This window comes from Protopterus annectens, chromosome 3.part1 (genome assembly GCF_019279795.1).
Source record: "Protopterus annectens isolate FY-2018-M chromosome 3.part1, PAN1.0, whole genome shotgun sequence".
Lineage (NCBI taxonomy): Eukaryota > Metazoa > Chordata > Ceratodontiformes > Protopteridae > Protopterus > Protopterus annectens.
Genome location: NC_056732.1, coordinates 1,318,473,537 through 1,318,500,017, shown reverse-complemented (window position 1 = coordinate 1,318,500,017; position 26,481 = coordinate 1,318,473,537). Strand labels below are relative to the sequence as shown.

Genomic DNA, 26,481 nt, shown 5'->3' with positions numbered 1-26,481 from the left:
AAAAAAAATGCCACTAGGACATTAGAAGCAGCCACTCTCTGACAGATAGCTAGTCTCATCCTCTGGACAAGAAACACATAAATCACAACATAAGGTTTCAGTCTTGGGTACTGTTAAGTTACTGGAATCTATTTGAATACTTAAACATGCCTAAGAAATTTGTGGTGTTACATACCATATTTACGTCTAGTCTTGGTATGGTTGTTAAAATATCTGATATTTGTATTTTTGTGGCATGAGCTCAAAAGTTTATATGTATACTACTATTAACAGCAGCTATTTACAGGATGCCCTTTTGTCTTTTCACAGAAGAGGAAGAGGAAGAGGTACATGTAGAAGCTGAGGATGAGGAAGACATAATGAAGGTTCTGGGAAACATGGTGATGGGAATGTTTGTCAAGTACTGGATCTACGTCTGTGGTGGCATGTTCTTCTTTGTCAGCTTTGAAGGAAAAATTGTCATGTACAAAATTATTTACATGATGCTCTTCCTGTTGTGTGTGGCCCTGTATCAGGTACGACTTGACATAGTTACTTGTGTCCTAGGTATTCTAGATGTAATTATTTATAATCATACCACTTAAAGGTTACATCATTAAAACCGATACAACGCAACATGTAAAATATGTTCTTATGTCCATGAAATGTGCTGAGGATCAATGGCAGACCCATTCTAATGTAACCCCATTGCTCTGTTTATTTCCTTGTAAAGCATTGGTAGTATTGTGAGACAGCCTGTATATACTGGAGTAATGTAACCCCATTACTCTGTTTATTTCCTTGTAAAGCACTGGTAGTATTGTGAGACAGCCTGTACATACTGGAGTACAACTAATGTTTATCAGCGTGGGCTTTTCCAGTTCTGCATGGGGGAAGGACAGTTGCTTATGTAGGAGTTTGCTGGGCAAACCCTGGCAAAGGTCATCTGTACACAATCACATCAGCCTTGTTTTACAGGGAGCACATTACTGTAGAGCTCAGTAGACTGATTTTAAGTTCAGAAGATGTTCACAAGATGTCATTTTTAGCTTAATCCTCCCTTGAGGTCTAAAAAAATCTGCCACTTTTCTATACATATTTCAAATGCAGTTTTTGCATTACTGTTCAAAACAAACATCTTTGGACAGATTCATACATGGGATGTAAACCTTGCTGTAACCTTTTGACATTCAGAAACAGCAGCGACACAGTGCTTTTGCATTAAGACATGCAGTCACTGCATCAGGCTGTCTCTACAGCTATGCTACATGCTAATGAGGCAGTCTGGGGGAGAGGTGTATGCTAATTATCCATCTGCTCTTCCCCCCAGGAACTTCCTCCAGGAAGGCATCTTTGCACTAAGTGATTCATAACCACTCCTTGCACCTCATGATAGTGAACATGACCCATCAATAGAGGTTCCTGCAGTTTAATGAGGGAGTTAGAAGTAGAGGGGTAGTGAGGGCTTACGTTAGGTACGTGTGTGTGTGTGTGTGTGTGTGTGTGTGTGTGTGTGTGTGTGTGTGTGTGTGTGTGTGTGTGTGTGTGTGTGTGTGTGTGTGTGTGTGTATGTGTGTGAACAGAGCCTGCAACATGGGGTGGGGGAACATTAAATGCCAGGGACAGCCTGTTTATTTCTCTTGCCTTAGTACCACTTAATCTTAATGTGCATCTGGGGAACGTCTGTACCAATAATGAAGTGTACAGAAGGATATGACATTTGAAATCATAATGTGTGGCATTAATGAATGGCTGAAAACTTCCATAATGAATGAGGACAGGAAAAGGAGACATCACTAATGTTCCGACAATACAGGGACAAGCATGGGTCTATGGTGTGTGTGTGTGTGTGTGTGTGTGTGTGTGTGTGTGTGAGAGAGCGAGACTGAATGAGGGGTGCCTGTCCACCAATACTGTTAACTACTGCAGAAGTGCAATTCAGAGATATGCAAATTTGCATGAAGTATTTTCTAATTGCAGTTAATGTGTCTCTGAATCTCAGCTTGCCACATTGCAAAACCTTTTTACTGCAGCCATTATTGCCCACAAGAGGAATCTTTATGAATCCCCATGCTTGTTTTCTCTCATATCATGTTTATAAATATCTCTACTTCTGAGGAAGCTCAATGGGATGGCTTTATACCCTTATACTTATAGCTGCTTAGAGTTAAAATTCATAAGATAGAGATGGTGTGAAACACTGTGAAGAGTGGTTTACTATCATAAATTCAAAAATTAGAAAAAAATGTGTCTGCATTTTCGAATTTATACATCGGAAAAGAACATTTCCGAATTAACCTAACGTCGAAAACAGCTGTGTATTGTCGAAAATGTCGCTCGCGACATTTACGGCAATACACAGCACTCCCACCCGTCCCGTAAATACCTACCTACCTAGCCTAAACTCACAGTTATGCAGGGGGGCAAGCCCCCTGCACTAATGGGGGCTGCACCCCCCGCACCCCCCACCTTAATATTCCAACTCCAAGATCGCACTACAGTGAGGAAAGGGATGTATTTCCCTAACCGCACTGTACCGCGATCCCCTCACATGAGCGAACGTTAGAATTGCGAATGCACAGTCCATTCACAATGGTAATGTTCGCTCACATCACCTGCCGAAATATGAAGTATTCGAACATCTGTTGTTTGAATACTTCATAGCCGTGCAAGTGCACGTCGGCATTGTGATAGTAAACCGTGAAGAGTATCACACAGGCTCCCCAGTATTCAGTCATGTTACAATACAGCATGCAGGTTTGCAGTGACTGTGTGTCTTTTGGGTAATAATTTCGGATGTATTAATATTTTACAAAGTTCTATATCAGTATGTACAGGGTCACCTGAATGGACTCAGATTTTACTTTGCCACTTCCCACTTGTCCACTCTGCTCATCTAATCAAATGAGAGATGGTTACAAGCAGCACCGTGAATTCGTTATAATGATCCATTCCCTCTTGATAGCTTTAATTTGGTGTTTTGTAAATAGAGACTGTGGATGTGATTTGAATGAGCCACATGTATGAGTTCAAAACGTCATTTAACTGCAGATAGGTCATTGCAGGTTTGGTGAAAATGATTTTCAAAGGAAGATAGATCATTACAGGTTTGGCGAAAATGATTTTTAAAGGAATTGATATCAATTTATTTTGTATAACCTTCTAACTAAATACATTGAGCCTGTTTAGGCTGATTCGGTCTGAAATCAGTATCAGTACGAACCCTTTGATGTGGGAAGGAAATGTGCAAAATGTAGTTGGTTGTCGCTGCTTGCAATCTGAAAAATACCATCAGATAAAGTTTGACAGTTTTGTAAGTCCCTAGCTGTACTGTGTCTAACTTGTTCCTACTGTTGTTTCAGGTGCATTACGATTGGTGGAGGAGAATTCTTAAGTATTTTTGGATGTCTGTTGTTGTTTACACTATGTTGGTCCTCATCTTCATCTATACATATCAGTTCAAGTCATTCCCTAGTCTTTGGTCCAACATGACAGGGATGGATGAAGGAAAGTAAGTAATGATGCACTTTAGTTTTGTATAAAGGCCAGGCTCTTTATATTTCAGAGCTACTATACAGAAGTTGTTACTCTGCATTGGAAAAATGACCTTCCCATTTTATGTAAATCAACTATTTCACATGTTAAGCACCAGAGCAGTTACATGTAGAAGAGAATGCTTATGCAGATTAAATAAGTCTGGACAAAAAGACAGGAGAATTAATTTCAATCTGAATTCTGTAGGAGAAAGTACTGTACCACAGTACTTTCTGATATATATATTTTAATTTTTCTTATCTGTCAAGAGTATTATCAGACCATATTTTTCTTTAGTGAATATTTAGTCCCCCACCAAAGAAATCAGCTCTTAATATGGGTAGCCCAAACAACATGCCACGGTCTCCCACCTCTCACAACCTTATTTATAGTTCCTTTCATTCATGTTGTTGAATTAATCTCATTGTCCATGTCAATCTGACCTTGTCACTGGGTTGAAATATTTACCTTTACAAAGAGCATCGCTGCTCATAAGGTGCAATGTCTCACATCACAATCCTTTTCCTCTTCTGTGCAAACTGGATGAGAAACCTGTCTGCCAGAAATACATTTCCATTCACAATGCCATTATGCATTTTGCACCTTATGATTGAGAGAAGCTTAGGTTTGCTGTGAATTTTCTGATCTTCTTATACTCCGCTTCTCTTAAATGCCTGCAGCAGTGAAACTGAGCTTAGACCGTCTTCCAAGCATGTCAGTCATTCAATCAACCAATTAAAATATGCATCTTTTATACCATAAATGGTACATACATTAATATGTACCATATAATATAACACCAAAAAGACATTTGTGCCCAAGCACAGTCAGTGTGCTAATATGGTATCAGTGTTGCTCACTACAACTACTAGGATTGAAGCTTGTAGGTGAGGAAGGGTTTGTCATATCACAGGACATTGTTCTGGTAGTAAATCCCTTTTCCAGCACCTTCTTTTTCACATGATAAAGACAGTGGGACAAAAAGAAATTACTTCTAACTCCTGATTCTGACTATTTTGTAAGATGTTTACTTTTGTTCAGTTCTAGACCACAAAACAACCTTAGATATAATACTACAAAATTAATTTCCGTACCAATGGAAAATGTAATTGTCCTTTGTACAGGAGTCTGACACAGCAGTGGGCCATATTCAGATGCATCCCTGCCAAAGTATTCCACAGTCAGAGATACGTGCTTATTTTTTAGTTATGCTTTGTTGACCATGTTAAGCCCACTTGGACTGTGGCCTCTTTTCAGGTTAGACCAAAGGTGGTATTCATAATAACTAGGGGAAATTTGTCTAGGACATCAAAAAACATCCCCTCCTCTTTTCATGAAATGTCATGATACTTTTTACATCCACCTGAGCTACCACTGATTTGGGCAGATGGAACTTAGGTAAATGAAATTACATTTACTGTAGAAGAAGGTAAAGGCTGGAAGGGTAGGTGACAATAACTGTCGGATGCAAAAAAGAAATTATAGGATTTGGAATTGTTGCACTGAAGAATATGAGTTAAAATATCTCATAGTTGTAATTCCAACAAAGTACACTATTCACTTGTCTCATCGGGATGACAGATGTCGAAGGAATAAAAATAAAATTAGAAAATATTACCATTTTGCATTGTGTACTGATGCCACTCTTACTAGGAGTTAATTTACTTTGTCATTCTTTAAGGCAAAATTCCCACATGGTCACCTTCCTTCTGGGTACTAACCATCATTTCCACTGAAGGTAATCCGTCCTTTCTGTGTCCTAGCTCTGCAAACTTATGCATTTAGTCAGTATGTACCAGGGTTCCCAAACACAGTAATGTTTGTTTTTGTTGCTAGTGTTGTAGCTACAATGTTCAAAGTGGAAGAAGGAATTCTTTTATCTGATGAACAGAAGGATACTTTGTTTCAGCTGCAGTGCCATCTTTCCTGCCAGCAGCATTTTCCTTGCAAGAAGAATAGAAGAAAATCATGTGATGCTTCGCAAAATAAACAGCAAAGTAATAACTTCACTGGAGTGACATTGGATCATACCAGAAGTGCTTTGTGGTGGACAGGCTTATCACTCCAGATCAATTAACTAGATTATTCCTGCTGTACTCACACCTAATTATGTTACCTATCTAGCTCCACCAATTTCTAACTGTAAATGTTTGTCAGCATATACCTTAACATACTCCAAGTAGCTGCTAGAAAGTAAAGACTTACATCTGTCCCATCAATAAATCAAAATCTATCTATGCTTAGAATACAATGTTAGAAACCATTGTCAGTCTTAACAGACATCTCCAAAAGAAAGCAATACAGAAAAATAAACCTTTCACCCTCCTTCTAATGAGTAAGGAGAATTTTATTTGCCCACATAAAGTCTACTCATTTTATAGACTGTGATAGTAGCTCACATGGTACAGTTTCACTCCCCTGTCTAGATTTTCAGTCAGTCAGTCTCCACATTCTGGGACTCAGTATTGTGAGTCTTAGCAATTTAAATGGTTGCTAGTTTTCTGTCTAAATTCCCTTTTTTTTCACTTTGAAGATATATTATGTTGAGACAGAAAAGTGTTTAGATGGTCACAGCATCTATTCATTTATAAAACTTGTAAATGTAGGCCTTAGCATAAGTGCAGTGCTGTTTTTGGTCCTGTAGCTGACAATTGTCTCTTTGTATATTAGTTTAATCTACGTTCTGCATATTAACAGTGGCTGTCCCAAGTATTTAGCAGTGGTGCTCTTTTTTTTTTTTAAAGCAAAACTAATAAATTTCTTTCAAATGATGGGTGTAGTCTTTCAGAAGGGTCCATATCATGAGATTGACAGGTGAAAATGTTGAATCTCATTTGTTCGACACCAAAATGTCGAACTCCAATTTTCCCGAACGGCCAGAACACCAATTTCTTTCCAACGGAAAGAAATCGGTTGACCATAATGTGACATCTGCCCTTTCCCTGACTGTAGTATGGTCTCAGAGTTTGAATATTTAGTTAGGGGGGGTGTGGGGGGCACAGCCCCCATGTTCGGGTGTGTGGGGGCAAAGCCCCACACTTAAGTATGTTTATTTTAGTGTGGCATTGGTGTATGGCCAACCGATTTCTTTCCATTGGGAATGGAAATTCATTCCATTGTTTGGGAAACATGGAGTTCGACATTTTGGTGTCAAACAAGTGAGATTTGATATTTTCATCTGTAGATTTCTTGATAGAGACCCTTTCAGAACAACTAGCATATTACTTCACTCGCTGGTTGCTTTGTGACTTGGTGTGAGCTCTGGGAGTTAGTATAATAGTTAAGGTGTTTACCATCCATACAGTAGGTGCAGAGTTTGATTCGCACCATTTGAAAGGGAAGCTGGCTAGGATTAAAATGACCTGCAACGACAGCTAGCCTAGTTTACCTATGATTTTCTAGCTTTCAGCAGCTGTAACCTTAATAAATGTATGCATTTTAAGAGTCATTAAGTATAAGATGAAGCATTCTTGACGTTTAAAAAAGTGTTTTATATATACACACACACACACACACACACACACACACAGATATATATATATATATATATATATATATATATATATATATATATATATATATATGTATATATATATACATACACACACACACACACACACACACACACACACACACACACACACACACACACGAATATTAAACAATTCAAAATGTCTTAATGACAAAAATCTGTCTTCTGAATGACTGAAAATTATACTGTAATTGTACAATTCTATATAATTTTACCCCTACAACTATTTTCTGTTCCTACCTGATAATGTTATCTTCATCCGTATGGGTTTTTCTCAGTGCAAGAGCTAAAGATATCGGATCTAGATGTTCCATAAGAACAGTGCTTTCTTTCTGCCATAAAAGATTACATTTGCTTAATGGCAGAAGGAGAAGAAAATAGACATATTTAGTCTGCTGTTTTAAGTGCAATATATGAAGTATTACTTGTTTGAGTTTTGTACCAATATGATTTTCTTATATTTCTGTTTATTCTAAACATTTGGGATCCCTCTTGTGCTGAAGACTGATATTCAGTTTTATAAATGTAGGTGATATGGAGAGTATTTGGTTGCTGGCACACAAAATATAACTCTTGTTCCTCCTGCTCAGTAGGACTCGGAAGAAAATAAATGCAATCAATCACTCTCTAAATAATTAGATAAACAGATAAATTTAAAATAAATATAGCTGGCTTTCAGATAGATACTTCTACTGGGAAACAATTAAAAAGAAAATATCAGACCTATTGAACAGTCTCGTTAAGTATTGTTTTCCTTTTTATTGCTATTATATTGGAAATATTTTCCATGTCAGCTTGCATATAAAGAACTCCTTGTTCATAGAAAGAGACAAGACAGACACACATACACAAGCTTACATTACCTTTGTATATGAAGGCTATTACTGCTTCACTACTTTCTACACAGATTTGCCATGCAAATGTAGGTACTGCCAATGGATGTAATAGCTCCTGCTTTTTGCATGGCAGATTTGCTTGGCATGGGCACACAAGTGCTGTAACTTCTTTAGAGGTTCAGTGACAACAACACTCATAACAGACAGCACATGTATTCAATTAAAACCTGGTCTTTATTCCGTTGTATGTAAATTAACAGAAGGTAGCTAAGAGCACTGAGGAAGCTGGCAGTAGGTATGGGGCAGGAAATGCAAACATCACTACAGCAGCAGTGATAGATCAAAATAAAGAGGAATTAATGTAAAAGGAATAAGATAAAACTACAGTGCTAATGTGAAGCAGCAGACAAGAGGAAATGCAGAGAGAAAGAGATGTACAATTCAGTCAAATGTACAATTCAGTCAAGTAGGAAGGTAACATTTTTAATACATACTTGCAGAAGCAAGAAGTGATAGAAGCAGGACTTCTGAATATACTATTCTTTTTAATATTTACAATTAAAATAATCATTAGGATTATCTTATCTATCCCGATTAAAAGTATTGTCTAATTATTTTGTACCACCTCAGGGTAAGATATCACTACTGTTGTGAGACTTTCTCTGATTGTTGTTTTTTCCAAACTGGTCAGCAGTCATTTGTCATGCTCCCAATCTGAGGTCTGTGACACTCCTTAATACAGTTTGGATCAGGACAGAGGATATAAAACTACAAGCCTGTTGGTTTAAACTAAGTTGTATGAAAAGTGATAAGTTTAGGAATTTCCCCGGTGTCCTTAGTAACTGCATGTTACATAATTCTAAGAAACAGATCTTGTCACTAGTAATGTTATGCTGTCGGTATTACTGTAATATCCTATGTATTTCAGAACAATATTCTGCGCACTTAGAAAAATACATATTAGTGTACATCCATTAGCAGGGGATGGGGTCTCACACACAGGAAGAGCTTCACTGATTGAGGTTCTCAGAGGTTTCAAACTATTGTATCAGTATAAATAGAGCCCATTCAGTGTGTCTGTATTATCCATAATGTCCACATGTAGACTTTCTGATATGCAACTAACTAGGATGGCAGATCTCTTTACACTAATATTCCACACCAGGATACCTTGAAGTAGTTAAGTCCAGTTTTGAATGCATTAATTTGTGCTCACTCAGTTTCAATGAGTTGCTCTTCCACTTGCGTGTTAACATTTCAACTGTAACAGGTGATGGTTTATGAAAATTGGACACATTTACAAAATAAGTGAATGGAAACTGGGGAACTTAATTTCCAAGCATATACAGAATTATTCATGGAATATGCTTACATTCTGTATATTTCCTATGTATCCTAAGTCACATTTTCCATGTCTTCATATCTGGACATAGCACACTGATGCCTGGGTAATATGTCAAGGTGAGTGGCTGAATCCGTGGCTGTCATTTTCTGATGTCGCTGCTGCAGACATGATTAGACTCCTTCATGTCAGTATAAATAAAATTAAGGCACAAGGAGTTCACCTCTGTACTAGTAATTATACTTCATAAAATTCTCTGTTAATGGCATCTCAGGCGCACCCAAAACTTGTATCCAGCAATATTTTTAACCAAATGGTTTGGGAAAGGGAGTTTGATTAGAAACAGCTGATACCATAGCAAGTATGAAAATGCAGGATAGAAGGCTTCTGTAAAAAAAATTCTGACATTAAAAAGAAAGCTCTGAATAAAACAAGAAAAGAGATTTTACACACACACACACACACACACACACACACACACACACACACACACACACACGTGCGCGCGCACACGCGCACACACACGCGCACACATCATTAATTTTGGTAACAGTAATTATAAGATAAAACATTCTCAGCGACACCGATAGATTCGTGAAAGCATTTATTATGATGTAGTTGCGTAGCTGCAATAATATTTCTCAAATTTCAGTAAAAGGAAAAGGATAGTCATCCAAAAAGGAACTTTATACATTAAGCATTACTAAAATTCACCCTCAGGGTTGAGGCCGCCCTCATGGAAACTGCAGTAACTGTACATTTATGAACATAATTGCATAGAGTTCCATACCAAGAAATAACTATATGTTCCAGATAAGAAAACTGATTACAATTTATATGGCCATGTACCACTGCAGGCCTCCTGGGAAAGATTATCTCATACCTAAGCAATTTATTTCATAGTACAGTTATGATTTAAAATCTAGTACAGTCAGCAATGCTTTGGTGACCATAGTTACACTAAAATGGTAGATACTCATTGTCTTTCCATACTCGACACTGGTGGGTATTTCTAAAGCCCTCAGTGTGTTGGATAAAACTATGACTTTAAAATGTTGTGAATTTTAAAAGGGGACTGCTGCTTTCCCCAGAGCTGAATGGTTTAGAAGTGTTGGTTACACCAGCACTGAATGATATGCTTACTCTTTTGAATAAGGAATAAATATTCCCCTGAGGTCTAATGTATTCTGTGTATATTATTCTGTACTAGCTGTCAAAAGCAAGCTAGAGAGATAGAACTGTGCTGCTGCAAACCACATGTCAGGAGTTCAAATCTCACTACCACCCCTTTCTCTATAACTGTACCATTTTAGTTCTGGTTATCAGAACACATATGTTGGGTTAATTTACACTGGTGTTTTATTTTTATATTACCATTTTATTGTATGTGATTTTTTTTTGGGGGGGGGGGTCTATGAGTCAAATGAATACCAAATATTTTACAGAGGTATAATAATATATTCACTACATATACCATAATAGTACTATATGAGTATTATCTAAGGGTTATTGCAATCATCCTAGTGACCCAACCGACATTTCTTTACTGGAACATATTGCTGTCTTTGTATACTGTTGCCTAGATTTTCATACTAATATTTAAATTTTTGCTTGCTCGTTTAATTTTAAGACTTCTCACAGAGACACCACAACTTCAACCATGTCTTTGTTTTCTGATTTTGAATATATACCCCAAATTTAGAAATCGCTATTTCCAACTCCTTATGCAATCCAAACCACATTTCTCTCAATGGTACTTTCTAGGCTATTAACCTATGAGGATCTTTAGAAGTATACCCTGGCATTCCCATAAAATATTTAACGCTTGTAATTTAAGTGCAAATAACCAAGAGTTAGACAGAACATTTGCATGTTACCCCAATCTGTAAGGGACAAGGGTGCTAAAGCAGAGGTGAATTTGAAAGTTCCCTTTCATTTGTGCAGATTACATTTGAATAGAACAAGGAAAGTACTTTGCTTTATGTGGAGAAGAAGACAATCCCAAATAAGTGTCATTCTCAATGATACACATCTATCCTTCCAACACATTTTATTTATGTTGTAGAAGAGATTAAGCTATCTTGAGCAGGTGTTTATACAACCATCAGACTAGCAGATGTGCGGCAGATTTGAGAAATTAGGATCAACTGAGGCTCTGTATGTAAGGTAGAGATCACCCCTCCATAATTTGTATGACACTAAGAAAAGAGGAAAGGTTTTAGGATGGTCAATGTAGTTTTTTTATGATTTAGGCACTTTATTCTCTTGGTGAAAAAGAGCAGTGTCATTCAAGTTGTGATAAGTGTTTGAATAGATATATATCAAAGAAGGTACTATACTCAATGAGTGTTCTAATCAGTGTCAAATACAGTGGCCAATCACATCCCTAGACACCATACCCTTACTAACGAGCTATGTATTGAAAAAGGATTTTCTTACAATAGTTATGTGATGATTGAAGGATGGTGTGCTGTTCACATATGTACCCAGGTTCCTAACTACCAGATTAATTTGGGGGGGGTGCTGGTGATGTGATAGTTACAGGGGACATCATTGTTCACCAAAGGAAACTATTATTCATTTTTTCACATTTAGTTTTAGTCCAAGGTCATGACACCAACTATTTGTTTAGAAAAGGCCTTCTCAGAGGATTTTGGTATCCTCTGGAGTGTGTATGATGACATCAGATTTACAGTTATTTGCACACATGGTTAGCAATAAACCCTTAGCATTAGCTTTGACCTCTGAGAAATAAATGCCAAAAGAGGAGTGTCCCAAGTACTGAACCTTTGGATACACCACTAGTGAGAGGTCTTTTGGTGGAGGTAAAGCCACCAACCCTAAGTGCCTGGGTTCTACTTGTGATTCAATTTGCTATTCAGCGAATTAGCATTTAGCTGGGAGAGTTTGCCAATGAAACCCAAGTGTGGTATGGTGTTGGAAAATATTTGCGAGGTCTAGATATGCAGTGTGTACCTATTTCCCTTATCCTTGCTTCAAAAACCTTTCAAAGAAGTATATCAGGTTAAGCAGACAGGCTCTGGCTTGGGTCAAGAGTTCGCAGGTAGGTACTACATTACAAGTATTCTTGACCTCTGAAAGGGCTTTGAGAATTTGTTTCTGTGAGATATTGGGGAGTGCAGATGTGGGTATGTGATCAAGGAAAGTGTTGGGGGGGTGTATCTAGAATTATCCACTAGTAGATTGGCTATGTTCTCATGGTCTGAGTATGTGATATCATTTACAGCATTGTTTCTGAGGTCTCTAACATAGCTAAAGAAGGCTTTATGATTGTCTTTGCTTGAGTTAGTACTTTTACCTCATATTTAGCTTTGGTTGATTTGAACAGGGACCGGAGTTCCGAGTTAAGTTTATAAGAGTGTATTTGGCATCATGAGAATTACATTTATTACTATGTACACAATGCAGTCTGTTTATATTTGTATTCCACCATGGGGGTTTATTTTTGAATTTGGCATCGTATCTCCTACAGAGGGGGAATCGATGCATCTATACAGCTATTTATATGTGCATAGAATTGGTGGTAGCCAAGTCATCACTCAGGTTTAATGGCTTAGTTTTCACATTATCTTTGAATACTGAGGTATATGAAGATGCTTCCAGCTTTAATCATGTAGTGAATGTGACTGGTTTATGGTCCAATTTAACTAGGGTGGAAGTTAAAACTGCTGGGGAATACAGCTGTGTCATATTGGTGATGACCAAATCCATGAGTCTGATTCTCCTAGATGGGATGCAGACTAACTGGTCCAGAGAGTTTGTATTTACGAAGTTCATAAATCTCTATGCATACAAGGTAGATAATGTATAAGTCTCTGTGTTCACAAGATGGGTAGTTGAAGTCCCCCAGGAGAATGATATTTAGCCTAAAGCATGGAGACTCCATACTAATCGGGGAGGGGGCATGGACCAGGTGGGGGGCATACAGGGGTCCTATATTTAATTACAATGTGATAAGGAGTTTTGTTAATGGTAAGCTGGACATGGAGGAGTTACATGTCATTATCTTATTTCACAAGCCTGGAGTAAGATTTTGTTTTATGGATATAAGGACACAGCCACCTTTAGTGCCATCACCTCATTAAGTGGGCCCAAATGTACAGTAAGTTTTGAAACTGATGGGGTGCTGTCTGTGGTCTTGAACCATATGTCTTTGACAATATATATATATATATATATATATATATATATATATATATATATATATATATATATATATATATATATTGGTTTCTGTTTTTGTGACACTGGAAGCTTTTGAAGACCTTATTTCCTAAAAATGGCACTGTGTAGGATAAGGTAAGCCAATATATGAAAGCCTGGGGGTGATAGGTACAGGCCATCCCTGGCAAAGCAGTTAGATCTGTCTACCATCTCCTCCAAAGCTGACTTATATTGGACCCCCTTGAATGGCACCAGAAGCTCAGCCAGTTGTTGAAGTCAATAATCCTTTGTTCATATAGCAGTATCATTCTTTGTGATAGCAAAATGCTGCTCAAGGCTAGGTTCGTACATGGTTTGGTCACACATTCTGATAGCTCTATCATGTCTGTCTTGGCATAGTTCAGAGAGGTAAGTCTAAAGTCATTTACTACCACATGTACTATGACTATGCCATATGTGTGCTTGTGGTGCAATGAGTGTAGTGTATGTGTGGTGTGGTGAATCCTGGCACCTAATAGGCAGCTCACCATGGCCTTCTCCTTCCTCACTCTGGTGAGGGATGGAAAACACAATATATGGAGATCCATAAATTATGTTTTCCAGAAATGTAACAAAATATAAAGTTTTAAAGATGCTTTTTAATCCCTGATTAGGAAGGCAATAGCTCTTGAAATTTACTATGTCAAAGGCAACTATACAGTATACATGGAAATTGAGGCCTTTAGAGGAAATCCAATACATTAGTATACATTATGGTTTGTTTCAATCTAGTGGACTAGTGTTTGAAGAGATGGCATGGATTTTTTTATTTGTTTGCAGGCAGTAAGTCAAGTATAATAAGGATTTCATAGCCTGCTTTGTTAATAAGATGTTACCATGTTAACAAGGAAAACAATGAAGATTGCCTAGATAATGAAAGAGGTGTACTAAAACAATGAAGAATGCCTAGATAATGAAACAGGTGTACTAAAACAATGAAGAATGCTTAGATAATGAAACAGGTGTACTAAAACAATGAAGAATGCCTAGATAATGAAACAGGTGTACTAAAACAATGAAGAATGCCTAGATAATGAAACAGGTGTACTAAAACAATGAAGAATGCCTAGATAATGAAACAGGTGTACTAAAACAATGAAGAATGCCTAGATAATGAAACAGGTGTACTAAAACAATGAAGAATGCCTAGATAATGAAACAGGTGTACTAAAACAATGAAGAATGCCTAGATAATGAAACAGGTGTACTAAAACAATGAAGAATGCCTAGATAATGAAGGAGGTGTACTAAAACAATGAAGAATGCCTAGATAATGAAACAGGTGTACTAAAACAATGAAGAATGCCTAGATAATGAAACAGGTGTACCAAAACAATGAAGAATGCCTAGATAATGAAACAGGTGTACTAAAACAATGAAGAATGCCTAGATAATGAAAGAGGTGTACTAAAACAATGAAGAATGCCTAGATAATGAAAGAGGTGTACTAAAACAATGAAGAATGCCTAGATAATGAAAGAGGTGTACTAAAACAATGAAGAATGCCTAGATAATGAAGGAGGTGTGCTATACATATTGAAGGCTTCTGTGTGTAGAGTGAAGAGGCACAGATGTTCAATGTTCAGTGTATAAGAAATTCAAACTCGGAGCTCCTAGGAGCCATTTAAAAATTTGCCGATAGTTAGACCAGGAATATAAGCAAAATTTATATACTATTTCTCTGTCAGGATCTTGAAAAGTTTGGCACTACCAACTTCCCTTTTATATTTAAGGACAGGGCTTCATAATGTTCCTGCTATTTGATGATAAAATGCAAATTATTTGAAGGTGAAATGTTGTGCTGAGGAGACATCAGTGACAAAAATATATTTTATAAATGTCAGAAGGTGTTGGGCACTTTGCTAAATGTATTTAGGCCTCAGAATTTGTCACAACTATTTTGTTTTTAATTCATTTTACATGCACACTCGCGCACACACACACAAACACACACACACAAATACTATATATATATATATATATATATATATTGAAATATAAGGATTCCCTTTACAAGCCTGAAGTTTCAAAACTTCGAATTGCAAATGCTCGAGACCATATAATCGAAGTTTTAAAACTTTGAACGTTTTGAATGGAGATTGCAGTACAGCACAGAACAGGAAATTTAACGTTTTCCTTACTGTATTGCGATCTCAGAGTTGATATATTTATTTAGCAGGGGGTGTGATGGGGTGCTGCAAAAATGTAAAAAAATTTAATTTTGTTTTTATTTTTTTTTATTACAGTTTTGAAGTTTCAAATCTTTGAGCTTATGGTCTCAAACATTTGCATATATACATATGTATGGGTCTCTGTTGCATGATCAGGTTTTCAGAAACATGAAATTCATACGGTCAAGTCCATATGATCGAGTTTCCAAAAACTCAAACATAAAAAAAAAAAAAAAAAAAAAAAAAAAAAACCACAAAAATCTACCTTTTTTATGTTTTTGCAGGGGAGAACCCCCCCCCCCCCGTGCCCCCACACCCCCTGCAAATTATATATACCAACTCCAAGATCGCAATACAGTGAGGAAAAGGGTGAATTTTCCGATCTGCAATGTACTGTGATCGCCATTCAAAAGCTTTGTGTTTTCAAAAACTCGATCATATGGTCTTGACCAAATGATAGGGACTCCCATTGTGTGTGTGTGTGTGTGTGTGTATGTGTGTGTGTGTGTGTGTGTGTGTGTGTGTGTGTGTGTGTGTGTGTGTATATATATATATATATATATATATATATATATATTTTTTTTTTTTTTTTTTCATTAGATTCAGTATTGAAGGTAATACATCTTTTGGCTTGTGTTTGTCTAAAATAAAAACAAAAATGAGAATGATATACCTGGAAAATACAATTTATCAAGATCCAATAGTGTTTTACAGATATTTTGCTCTAGTTCTTGCTTTTATTTCAGTTTCACGTTTTGTGCTAGTGCAATTTGTTGGATTTTTGTATGTATTTGTCTAAAGAAATCACTCAACTTGAGAGACCTCAGTGATTCCTAACTAAAAAGATCAGTGGCCTCATAAATTTTAGTTATCAGGACAAAAATGGTATCTTTCTCTCTCTTTTTCTCTATCTGTAATCAGTCTCTTATAGACTCACCCATGGAAATCTGTGTCTAGACTTTTGAGCCATGAAAAATCCAACTCTCTTTGACCTCCTATTCCTTCACTGAAGAAATAGTACCTGAAATACCTGTTTAAAGGAACTACATTTTCATTAGGAGATAATTAGGACTTGTTGGCATGATAGATTCATATTATTTATTTGACTTTTGTTTACCAGGGAGGTCCGACTGGACAGAGCTGTCCGTTTTCAGCAGAGGCTCAGGGAGAAAAGCTCCAGAAAAATTGCTAACATACTATACATAAGACATTTACATGAGCATTGTGGTTAATTCCTCACCTGCAGATCAAACTTCCACTACTATTCAAGTAGAGTAGCTTCCTTGCTACTTTGTTACTTAAGATAAGCCTAAATAAATGGATGGTATATCTGTTCCTGCCCTCCTTGAGATTGGAGGAAACTCCAATAGGGCTTTTGAGATGGGAGGAAACTCAAGCAGAGCTTTTGGGATGGATTCTAATGGTCTGTAGACTATTTGCCTGGGACTTACCTATGAACCTATAAATTGTATATTTAAAATCTTTCGTGATAATTTTTATTTACCTCTCTCTTCTCCAGGATTAAAATTAGTGGAGTTTCTTCTAACTTTGGTACTTTGGCTTGCAGCTTTCACATTTTTTGGCATTTGCCTGCTCTTTATATTTGCTACACTAGACCGTGTTTATGCAAGTGTGCTTGTGGGATGAAAATCCCTCCCCAAGGCTTACACTGTATTTGTCTGTACTGTTTGGAATAGCAAAACTGCACACAATTGTTTGATTTTTTTTTGGATGCTCAAAAACGACATTAAAACAGGAGGGAACTCTTAAGATTTACATATTGGACAGTCTTGTTCAGCAAAAAAAAAAAAAATTCTACATCTTTTATTTCTTCTTTTTCTTTTATCTTCTCTAAGCAGCAAACCCCTGCTGTAGCATTGGATGTGCCATCCCATGCCAAAAAAAAAGCAAATTTCATCCAAGTAAATCTTACAAGCAGGTATCTACATTGTTTCCTTTGTTCCTTGAACAATGCGAATGTCAGTGCAGAAAATTCATTTAAAAGGTACAGATTAAATTATTAATTTCTCTTCCTAAATTTAGCTAGCAAAATTGCAAACTATTTCTGAATCTAGTTTGTGCACGGGAGTTCCCCTGTCAAGCAAGTCTTAAAACTAGTTACATGGAGATTTGCACCCTCCAGTTTCCCACTTGACTCAGATTATTTTAGGTTGCCAGAGGCCCTTTGGAGGGCTGAGGTGAGAGGATGTTGAGATTATGTCCTTGCTTCAGTGGTGGTCAGAGAGAGGTAATGTTTGATATTTTTTCACTCATGACTGAGAAACCTAAATTTCACAGTAACCAATGTTTTTGGCGTTGGCCTTGCAGTTGCCAGTCTCCTTCACAGTCTCTAACAATGCTCATAGGTGTTTACTAGGCTAACGACCCCTAGGGCCTTTTTAAGCTTAGCCATTCATGCTAAATCTCTGACAGTTTCTGGTACCCTTAATAAGTGTGCGCAAGGGCTTGGGAAGTGAAACATTTATGAGTAGGGGTCTGGGAGATGAAACATTTACAGGCTGCCTGTGCCCATTAGAGACATAGGTGAAAAGCCAGAGATGAATTTCCTGTTCCTCATCCAATTCTCCAAGTTACACTTGAATAGTGTTAGGGAGGAACTTTGCTTCACATGGATGGGAAACCTGTTCTCTGAGACATACCTGTCTTTCCAGTAGATCCTGCTTATAACACAGGCATGTTCTAAGTCTTTAGAATGGATAATTTTGATGCTGTTTGTTTTGTGGCTATGTAGGAGGTCCGTCAGAGTGGGATCTGACAATGCCTTGTATGCCTTTCATAGATCTCCTCTCAACAGCTTGCAGGAGACAGAATACAGGGATAGGACCTTCAGGCAGTCTACATAGAACATGTTACTTATACCCTGTATTCTTTTAGTGGGGAATCTCTGTGGATGTTCCACTTGTTGGATATGCCTAGTTAGGTACATACCAAAGGGGGCATTGTGATCAATGATAGGTGTGATGAATGCCAAATACAGAGGAACAATGACTTCCTTGGACCTAGATGCCATACCTTTATTTATAAGTTGCACAACATAGAATGACTTCCTAATTACAGTAGACATGTGATGGTCAAAGGTTAGATTACTGTCTATTTGTGTCCCCAAGTCCCTGACTACAGGGTCAACTCTTAGGGGTGTGTTGTCAATATGATTGCTACCAGGAATGGATGATTTCCCAAAGGATACTATTATGCATTTTTGACATTTAGTTTTAGTCCATGGCTCTTACACCAGTTGTCTGTCTGTGTCAGCCCTTCCTGGAGAGCATTTGTGTCAGCAGGGAATTGAATGACAGCTCCTCATTTGCAATCATCTGCAAATTTAGTCAGCCAGAGACCAACATGACCTTCAGTTCAGAGAAGTAAATACCAAAAAAGGAGTGGTCCCAGGACCAATCCCTCAGGGACTTGGCTTATGACTGGCCTTTTTTCCTGGGTCCTGTCTTTGAGCCATCTGGCTATCCACTCAGTGACACAGGGATTTGGTGAGCCAGCTAGCTATCCACCAGGTGACGTATGGGTTTGTGTCTAACCTCTTGAGTTTGTCAACAATGCCTGAGTGGGGTAATTGTCAAATGCCTTGGCCAGGTCAAGGTAGGCAGTGTGAACCATTTTGCCGTCATCTATTGCATTGGTGACCTTCTCGAAGAAGTTCACCAGGCTGACTAGGCATGACCTACCCTTAATAAAATCAGATTGAGGTTTCCTATGGTATTATTGATGTTTGTCTGTGTCAGCCCTGGAGAACATATGTGCCAGTGGACGATTCAGTGACAGCTCCTAATTACTGTTATGCATTTCTTGACATTTAGTTTTAGTCCACAGATCTGACACCAGTTGTTTGTCTGTGTCACCCCTTCCTGGAGAATGTTCGTGTCAGTAGGGGATTCAATGACAGCTCTTAATTTGCAGTCATCTGCAAATTTAGTCAGCCAGAGGCCATTGACATTGGCCTTGTCTTCAGAGAAGTAAATACCAAAAAGGAGCAGTCCCAAGAGACCGATCCCAGAAGGACTCTGCTTGTGACTGGCCTCTTTGTAGAGGTGGACTCCCCAGTTCCCACGTCCTGGGTCCTGTCTGTGAACCAGATGGCTATATATCAGGTGACATAAGGGTTTGTACCTAAACTCATATGTTTATCAATAATGCCCAAGTGGGGTATTGTGTTAAATGCCTTAGCCAGGTCATGGTAGGCAGTGCGAACCATTTTGCCCTCATCCCTTGCTTTGGTGACCTTGTCAAAGAGGTCTACTAGGTTGGGTAGGCATTACCTGCCCTTGATGAAACCAAACTGGGTTGGTCTATGATAATTCTTTCCATGGCTTTACATATGAGCAACTAGTGAGACTTATAGTAATGTAGTTTCCAAGGTCTGTAGGTGGACCACCCTCATGCAGAGGAATGACTGTTGCTGTTCTCCATTCATGAGTCCCATAGCCTGTTTGGAGGCTAAAGCTAAATAGTTATTCCAGATGGCCAGATATGTCATGTTTCATGGTATTTAGAAGACAACCTGGCATATTGTCTGTGCCCACTGTTCCAGTGTTCTTGACCTTAGAGAAAGCATTAAGGACCTGTTCCCCAGTGATAGCATGGGTAGTAATATTTGATGGTATTTCTTGAGGGAAGGTTGAGGGGGAGAGAGCAGTAAAGTGGAGCTGAAATTGTCAGCCAGTAGGTTTGCTATATCTTCTAGCTTAGTATAGGTGGCTGTATTAACAATGAACTCTGCATACAATTGGATATTGCCTTTGAGGTTGAAGATGTAGGTAAAGAATGCCTTGTTGTTGTCCTTGGCCTGGGAGGCCAAATTTACCTCATATTTAGCTTTGGTAGACTTTATTTGTCCTTCAAGTTGTTTCTTTAGTGCTTTTATCCTGCTGGGTGCTGCACTTCCAAATTTTTGCAGTTATACAGCCTATTGATGTTGTGATTTCACCAGGGTGGTTTGTTTTTTGTTAGTTCTGTACCTCTGTCTGGTGGGTACAGCTGCCTCTGTGTAGCCATTAACATGCTTGTATAGTGTTTCTGTGAACAGTTTTGCATAGGCAGCAGTGTTTTCAGGGTTTATAGGGGCCGGATATTTTGCCAGGTTGTCACTTCATAGTAGGAAGTTGGCCTTAGTGTAGTTCCTGAATATTCTAGGGTTAGCCAAGGTTCCTAGTTTTATTTCTACATCAAAGGAGACTATTTTGTGTTCTGACCTTAATAGGGAAGACATTACACTAGAGGGTGTGCAGCACTCTCCCATATTAGTGAAGACCAAATCCATTATGGTTGCACTCCTGGTTGGTGTATTGACAGTCTGTTCCAGGGAGTTTTTGTTTACAAAATCCAGGAATTTCTGTGCCTGTATATTTGGTGTTGTATATGATTCCCAGTTAATAGTAGGGTAATTAAAGTCATCCATGAATATAGTACTGGGTTGGATGGTGAGTGTTTCAAATAAGTTTAAATACATCACATTGGTTTCCTGAGTCATAGAGGGGGACCTACAGCTTGCAAGGAAGTGGTATTGGATTTTACCTATGGTGATCTGAACATGGAGGAGCTCAACTGCATTGTCTTGTCTGATCAGGCTTGAGGTATATTTATTTCTGATGTAAGTCCAGACACCTCCACCTTTAGTCCCTGTCTGTGTAGTACCTAGTCTAAATGTGTGGAAGGTATTATAACCTTGCACTGTTGGTGTGCTCTTTGTGGCTTTAAACCATGTGTCTGTGATGGCACAGACATCAGCATTCTCTAGGGTGAAGAGATCTTCTAGGGACTTGAGTTTTTTGTTTAGACTCCTAGCACTGAACAGTAATACCTTTAGATTGTCTTGGTTTTGCTTTGCTGTGTTGGAAGTATTTTCAGTTTGGGATTGCCTAAAAAAGGCACTGTGGGAGAGGACAAGGTTTTAGTCAGTATTAGATACCCTAGAGGGTAGAGGTGCAGACCATCCCTGGCAAAGCAGTGTGGTCTGTTGACCATCTTCTACTGTGTGGACAAATATTCACCCCATTTAAATGACACCAGAAACTATGCCAGTTATTAAAGTCAGTTATCTTTTGTTTGTATTGTGGCATCATAATGGAGAAGGTAAAATGCTGTTCAATGCTAGGCTCATACCAGCTTGGGGTACATATTCTGAGAGCTCCCTGATGTCTCTCTTAGCCTAGGGAGATATGTCTCAGGTCATTTACTCCCACATGGATTATGACAGTCATACTGGCACTTGTGTTCCAGTGACCTGAATGCATGTATAATTTGGTAAATCCTGGCCCCTGATAAACAATTAACCATGACTTTCTTCTTACTCAGCTTGGTGGGAGGCAGGCACATTAGCATGTCTCACAATGGAGTCTCCAATGACCAAAATGTTAGCTTGTGTGGTGACTTGCCATAAGGGCTTAGAATTAGAGGTTGCATGAGTTGTGGCTGTATGTGTTGATGTGGGTGTTGTTTTGAAAGAGTGCATTCAGGGCTACACAGGGTATTTGTTACATGCACTTCATCTAGGAGGTCTTTGGGATTTAGGAAGGTAATATTTTAGTGCCTCAGCATATGTTGGTCTATGTGTCTGCTTTGAATTGTGTGAGATGGGTACAGCGCATGTACTACTGACAGCTTTAATGAAATAAGGAGTGCTTTTACACGAGAGCTTTGCCTCCAGTCCAGTGATTTTGTGCAAATACATCTCTCACATACCATATCAGTTTGTTTGAGACTTAACTGGCTGCCAGTAAACATGAGACCATTACTACATTGCCTCAGGATGCCCATATCCACCAAGCTGGTAACTGAGGTAGTGGGAAAATTCATATTCATGGCAACATAACCTTTTTTATTGATTAGACAGTTGGAGTGAGAATATAAAGACATTTGGGGTGAGAATATAAAGTAATGTCAGGAGTATCTGGTTTGCAGCTCTAGGAGCAGTGCTTGCCAACTAGGTATTGGTGAAACGTCAACGGTGCTTTTATAGCAGAAATGCCTCTCAAGGTGTCTGTGTCTGTACAGGTAACTGCCAAACAATTGAGGGGAAACTAATAAGTATATCCTGATGATTTATGGATTAAGTATTTAGGCAGAAATTCTGAAGTTAGAAACAAATTAAGCAGTACTTACTGAAAACAAAGAATTAACTTGCCAAGAATGATGAAAAGAGAGGAGTCACGTGAATGGCTACCTCCTAGCTACTACTAGTGCTTGCCTCACTGCAGCTTCACTCTGCTGGGATGTAATGCTCCTTTACTTCCTCTCTCACCAAAAGAAAAACAGCAGCACCGATCCCAAGATGAGACGCAAGCCACAGGCTGTTTGGTGATCCACAGTCTTGTCCTAGATGAACAGGGGTCTTTAGGCTTGCTGTAGCCTTTTACTGTAGATGTCTTGAACAGCAACCAGACCAACCAAGAAGATCTAACACAGACACTCATGGCCTAACCAAGAACAGTCAGGAATCAATGTACCCTGTTTTTTCTCTCACCAGGAGCAAAATAGAAGTACAAGCTCCAAGCTGGCACCTGTGAAGCAGTTATTAGGCATTCTGGGGATCAGCAGTCTGTAGGAAATAATGTATTGTGCTCCTTCTCTCATCAAGACAAAGCAGAAGCACTAATCCCAAGATGACTACTGAGAGGCAGAATGTGGGCTGTCCAGTAATTAGTGGTCTTGGAGTAGATGTTGCAGATTTTAAAGGTAAGATGGAAACAATGGGTTCATATCCTAAGATCTGCAGTGTGCACTAATCAATTAGACATGAAAGAGGGGGTGCCTTAAGCTTTAGCTATCTAAGAGTGAGATAGACTGGAAGGTGGCGGGCACTTTGTATTCTGATTCTGTGGAATACAGTGGGATGACCAATAAATTTAAATAGCTGAAGGAGAGTGATTTCACAAAATGATAAGTTTGTGCTTACTCACAATAGCCAATGAAAGAGGAGAGAGAAGGAAATATGTGGTCAAATTAACATAAGGGCCAGGCAGCAAGAAAGGCAGTTGAGTTTAAAAACACAGGAGCACCAGGATGGGAGGATAGGGAAAAACTTCACTTTTGTGTTATGTAGGGGCCAATGTCTATTCCAGTCTCTGCAGTTTTTATGTCAAGAGGGCAAGTGGTCCATTGTCCTAGATCCTTTCCACAGTGGAGCCTGCAGAATGGCTGTATACCAAACTATCAGTTTTACTGATTCCTCCTTTGTTAGACAGCCTGAAAGATGTCACCAAGGTTGCTTGGAAAAACCTCAATATAGTGGTCTCTGTTTCTATCAAAACTAGCTGCATCAGTTAGCTCTCAAATGAGTGGTGTTTCTGGGCAGAGATGTCTAATCCTTATACCCTTGTTTCACCAGCTGGCCTTAAGAAGGCCCTCATGCCCTGAGTTCAAATGTACATACCCCAGACAAAGAATCTAGGGTAATGGATGGGCTGGGCAAAGAGGTGCATGCATCCTCTACCTTACTCTTTGGCCATTAAATAACCTAGCACATAAAGTGGATTTCCAGCAGGATCTTTCTAAGAAAAATAAGCCAAAAATATTGCATAGTTGTACCAACTGACTAGACAGAGGGACCGAGCTAGGAAAGATGTGCAGCAGGTAAAGGTGATAAAGGATAATGAGGGAAACATACTCACAAGTGAGGAGAGTGTGTTGAGGAGATGGAAAGAGTACTTTGAGGGGTTGATGAATGAAGAGAATGAGAGGGAGAGAAGGTTGAATGATGTAGGGATAGTGAATCATGAAGTACAATGGATTAACAAGGAGGAAGTAAGGATAGCTATGAAGAGAATGAAAAATGGAAAGGCTGTTGGTCCAGATGACATACCTGTAGAAGCATGGAGATGTTTAGGTGAAATGGCAGTGGAAATTTTAACCAGATTGTTTAATGACATCTTGAAAAGTGAGAAGATGCCTGAGGAATGGAGAAAAAGTGTTTTGGTACCGATTTTTAAGAATAAAGGTGATGTGCAGAGCTGTAGTAACTACAGAGAGATTAAATTGATCAGTCATAGCATGAAGTTATGGAAAAGAGTAGTTAAGAAGGGAGGTGATGATTAGTGATCAGCAGTATGGTTTCATGCCAAGGAGGAGCACTACAGATGTGATCTTTGCTCTGAGAGTGTTGATGGAGAAGTACAGAGAATGTCGGAAGGAATTGCATTGTGTTTTTGTAGACTTAGAGAAAGCATATGACAGGGTGCCTAGAGAGGAGGTGTGGTATTGTATGAGGAAGTCAGGAGTGTCAGAAAAGTATGTAAGAGTGGTACAGGATATGTACGAGGGTAGTGTGGCAGCAGTAAGGTCTGCGGTGGGAGTGACAGATGCGTTTAAGGTGGAGGTGCGGTTACATCAAGGGTCAGCTCTGAGCCCTTTCTTATTTGCAATGGTGATGGACAGCTTGACAGACGAGATTAGACAGGAGTCCCCGTGGGCTATGATGTTTGTAGATGACATTGTGATCTGTAGTGAGAGTAGGAAACAGGTTGAGGAGACCCTGGAGAGATGGAGATATGCTCTAGAGAGAAGAGGAATGAAGGTCAGCAGGACTAAGACAGAATATATGTGTGTGAATGAGAGGGAGGATAGAGGAATGGTGAGGATGCAAGGACTAGAGGTGGCAACGGTGGATGAGTTTAAATACTTGGGGTCAGTAGTTCAGAGTAATGGTGAGTGTGGAAGAGAGGTGAAAAAGAGAGTACAGGCAGGATGGAGTGGGTGGAGAAGAGTGTCAGGAGTGATTTGTGACAGACGAGTACCTGTAAGAGTGAAAGGGAAGGTCTACAAGAGGGTAGTGAGACCAGCTATGTTATATGGGTTGGAGACAGTGGTATTGACAAAAAGGCAGGAGTTTGAGCTGGATGTGGCAGAATTAAAGATGTTAAGATTTTTACTGGGTGTGACGAGGGTGGACAGGATTAGGAATAAGTATATTAGAGGGTCAGCCCAGGTTGGAAGGTTTGGAGCAGAGCCAGAGAGGCACGATTACGTTGGTTTGGACATGTGCTGAGGAGGGATGCTGTGTATATTGGGAAAAATATGCTAAGGGTGAAGCTACCAGGTAACAGGAAAAGAGGAAGGCCTAAGATAAGGTTTATGGATGTGGTGAGAGAGGACATGCAGGTGGTTGGTGTGACAGAGCAAGATGCAGAGGACAGGAAGAAATGGAAACAGGTGATCTGCTGTGGCGACCCCTTAACGGGAACAGCCAAAAGAAGATGATGATTGCATAGTTGCTGGACTAGCACATTCAAGATAAACTCCTGTCCTAATCCTCATGTCCTTCAACCATGATAATGTCATAACACACATTTTGTATAAATCTGAATGGACAAGGGACAGAGACCTCAGGATAGTATTAGATGTAAGCAGCCAAACCAACTGATTCACAAAGAAACATTTGCATTGTCACAATGCAATTAGTCCTTCCTTGTTTATCAGGAGACTTGATATCCACCTTGGACATCTCAGCTGCCTGTTTCCACATCTAAATAAGAAAGGATTCCAGGAAGTGTGTCTACTTCTGGATAGTGACTAATTATTACCAGTTATGTATACTTCCTTTCAGATTAAGCTCAGTCCACAAGGTGCTTACCAAATACAAGCGCATCGTAGCAAATTCACTAGGTGTTGCTGGTAGACAATATTTTCCCATATCTAGATGACTGGTCCTGACTAGTCATACAGATTAGGCTATGGCTCTTAATAATGGAGTCTGTGATCAAGGTTTTTCACTCTGTCAGTTTAACAGGGAACCTTGTGAAGTTACAGCTAAACCCCACCCAGCTACTCACATCATCTGCTTTAGCTTGGATACTACTTTTTTTTTCAAAGCTATTAAAGTTCTCTTTGATTTTG

General features: G+C 38.9%; 1 protein-coding gene across 1 annotated transcript in view; it reads left to right on the top strand.

Annotated features, from left to right (window-relative positions):
- PIEZO2 (piezo type mechanosensitive ion channel component 2) overlaps positions 1–26,481 on the top strand; it is a gene marked incomplete in the record, with an annotated part of 2,710,318 nt that overhangs the window by 1,814,473 nt on the left and 869,364 nt on the right. The window contains 2 exon segments of the mRNA XM_044067359.1: positions 310–515; positions 3,342–3,490. Of these exon segments, the coding sequence (XP_043923294.1) occupies positions 310–515; positions 3,342–3,490 (355 nt within the window).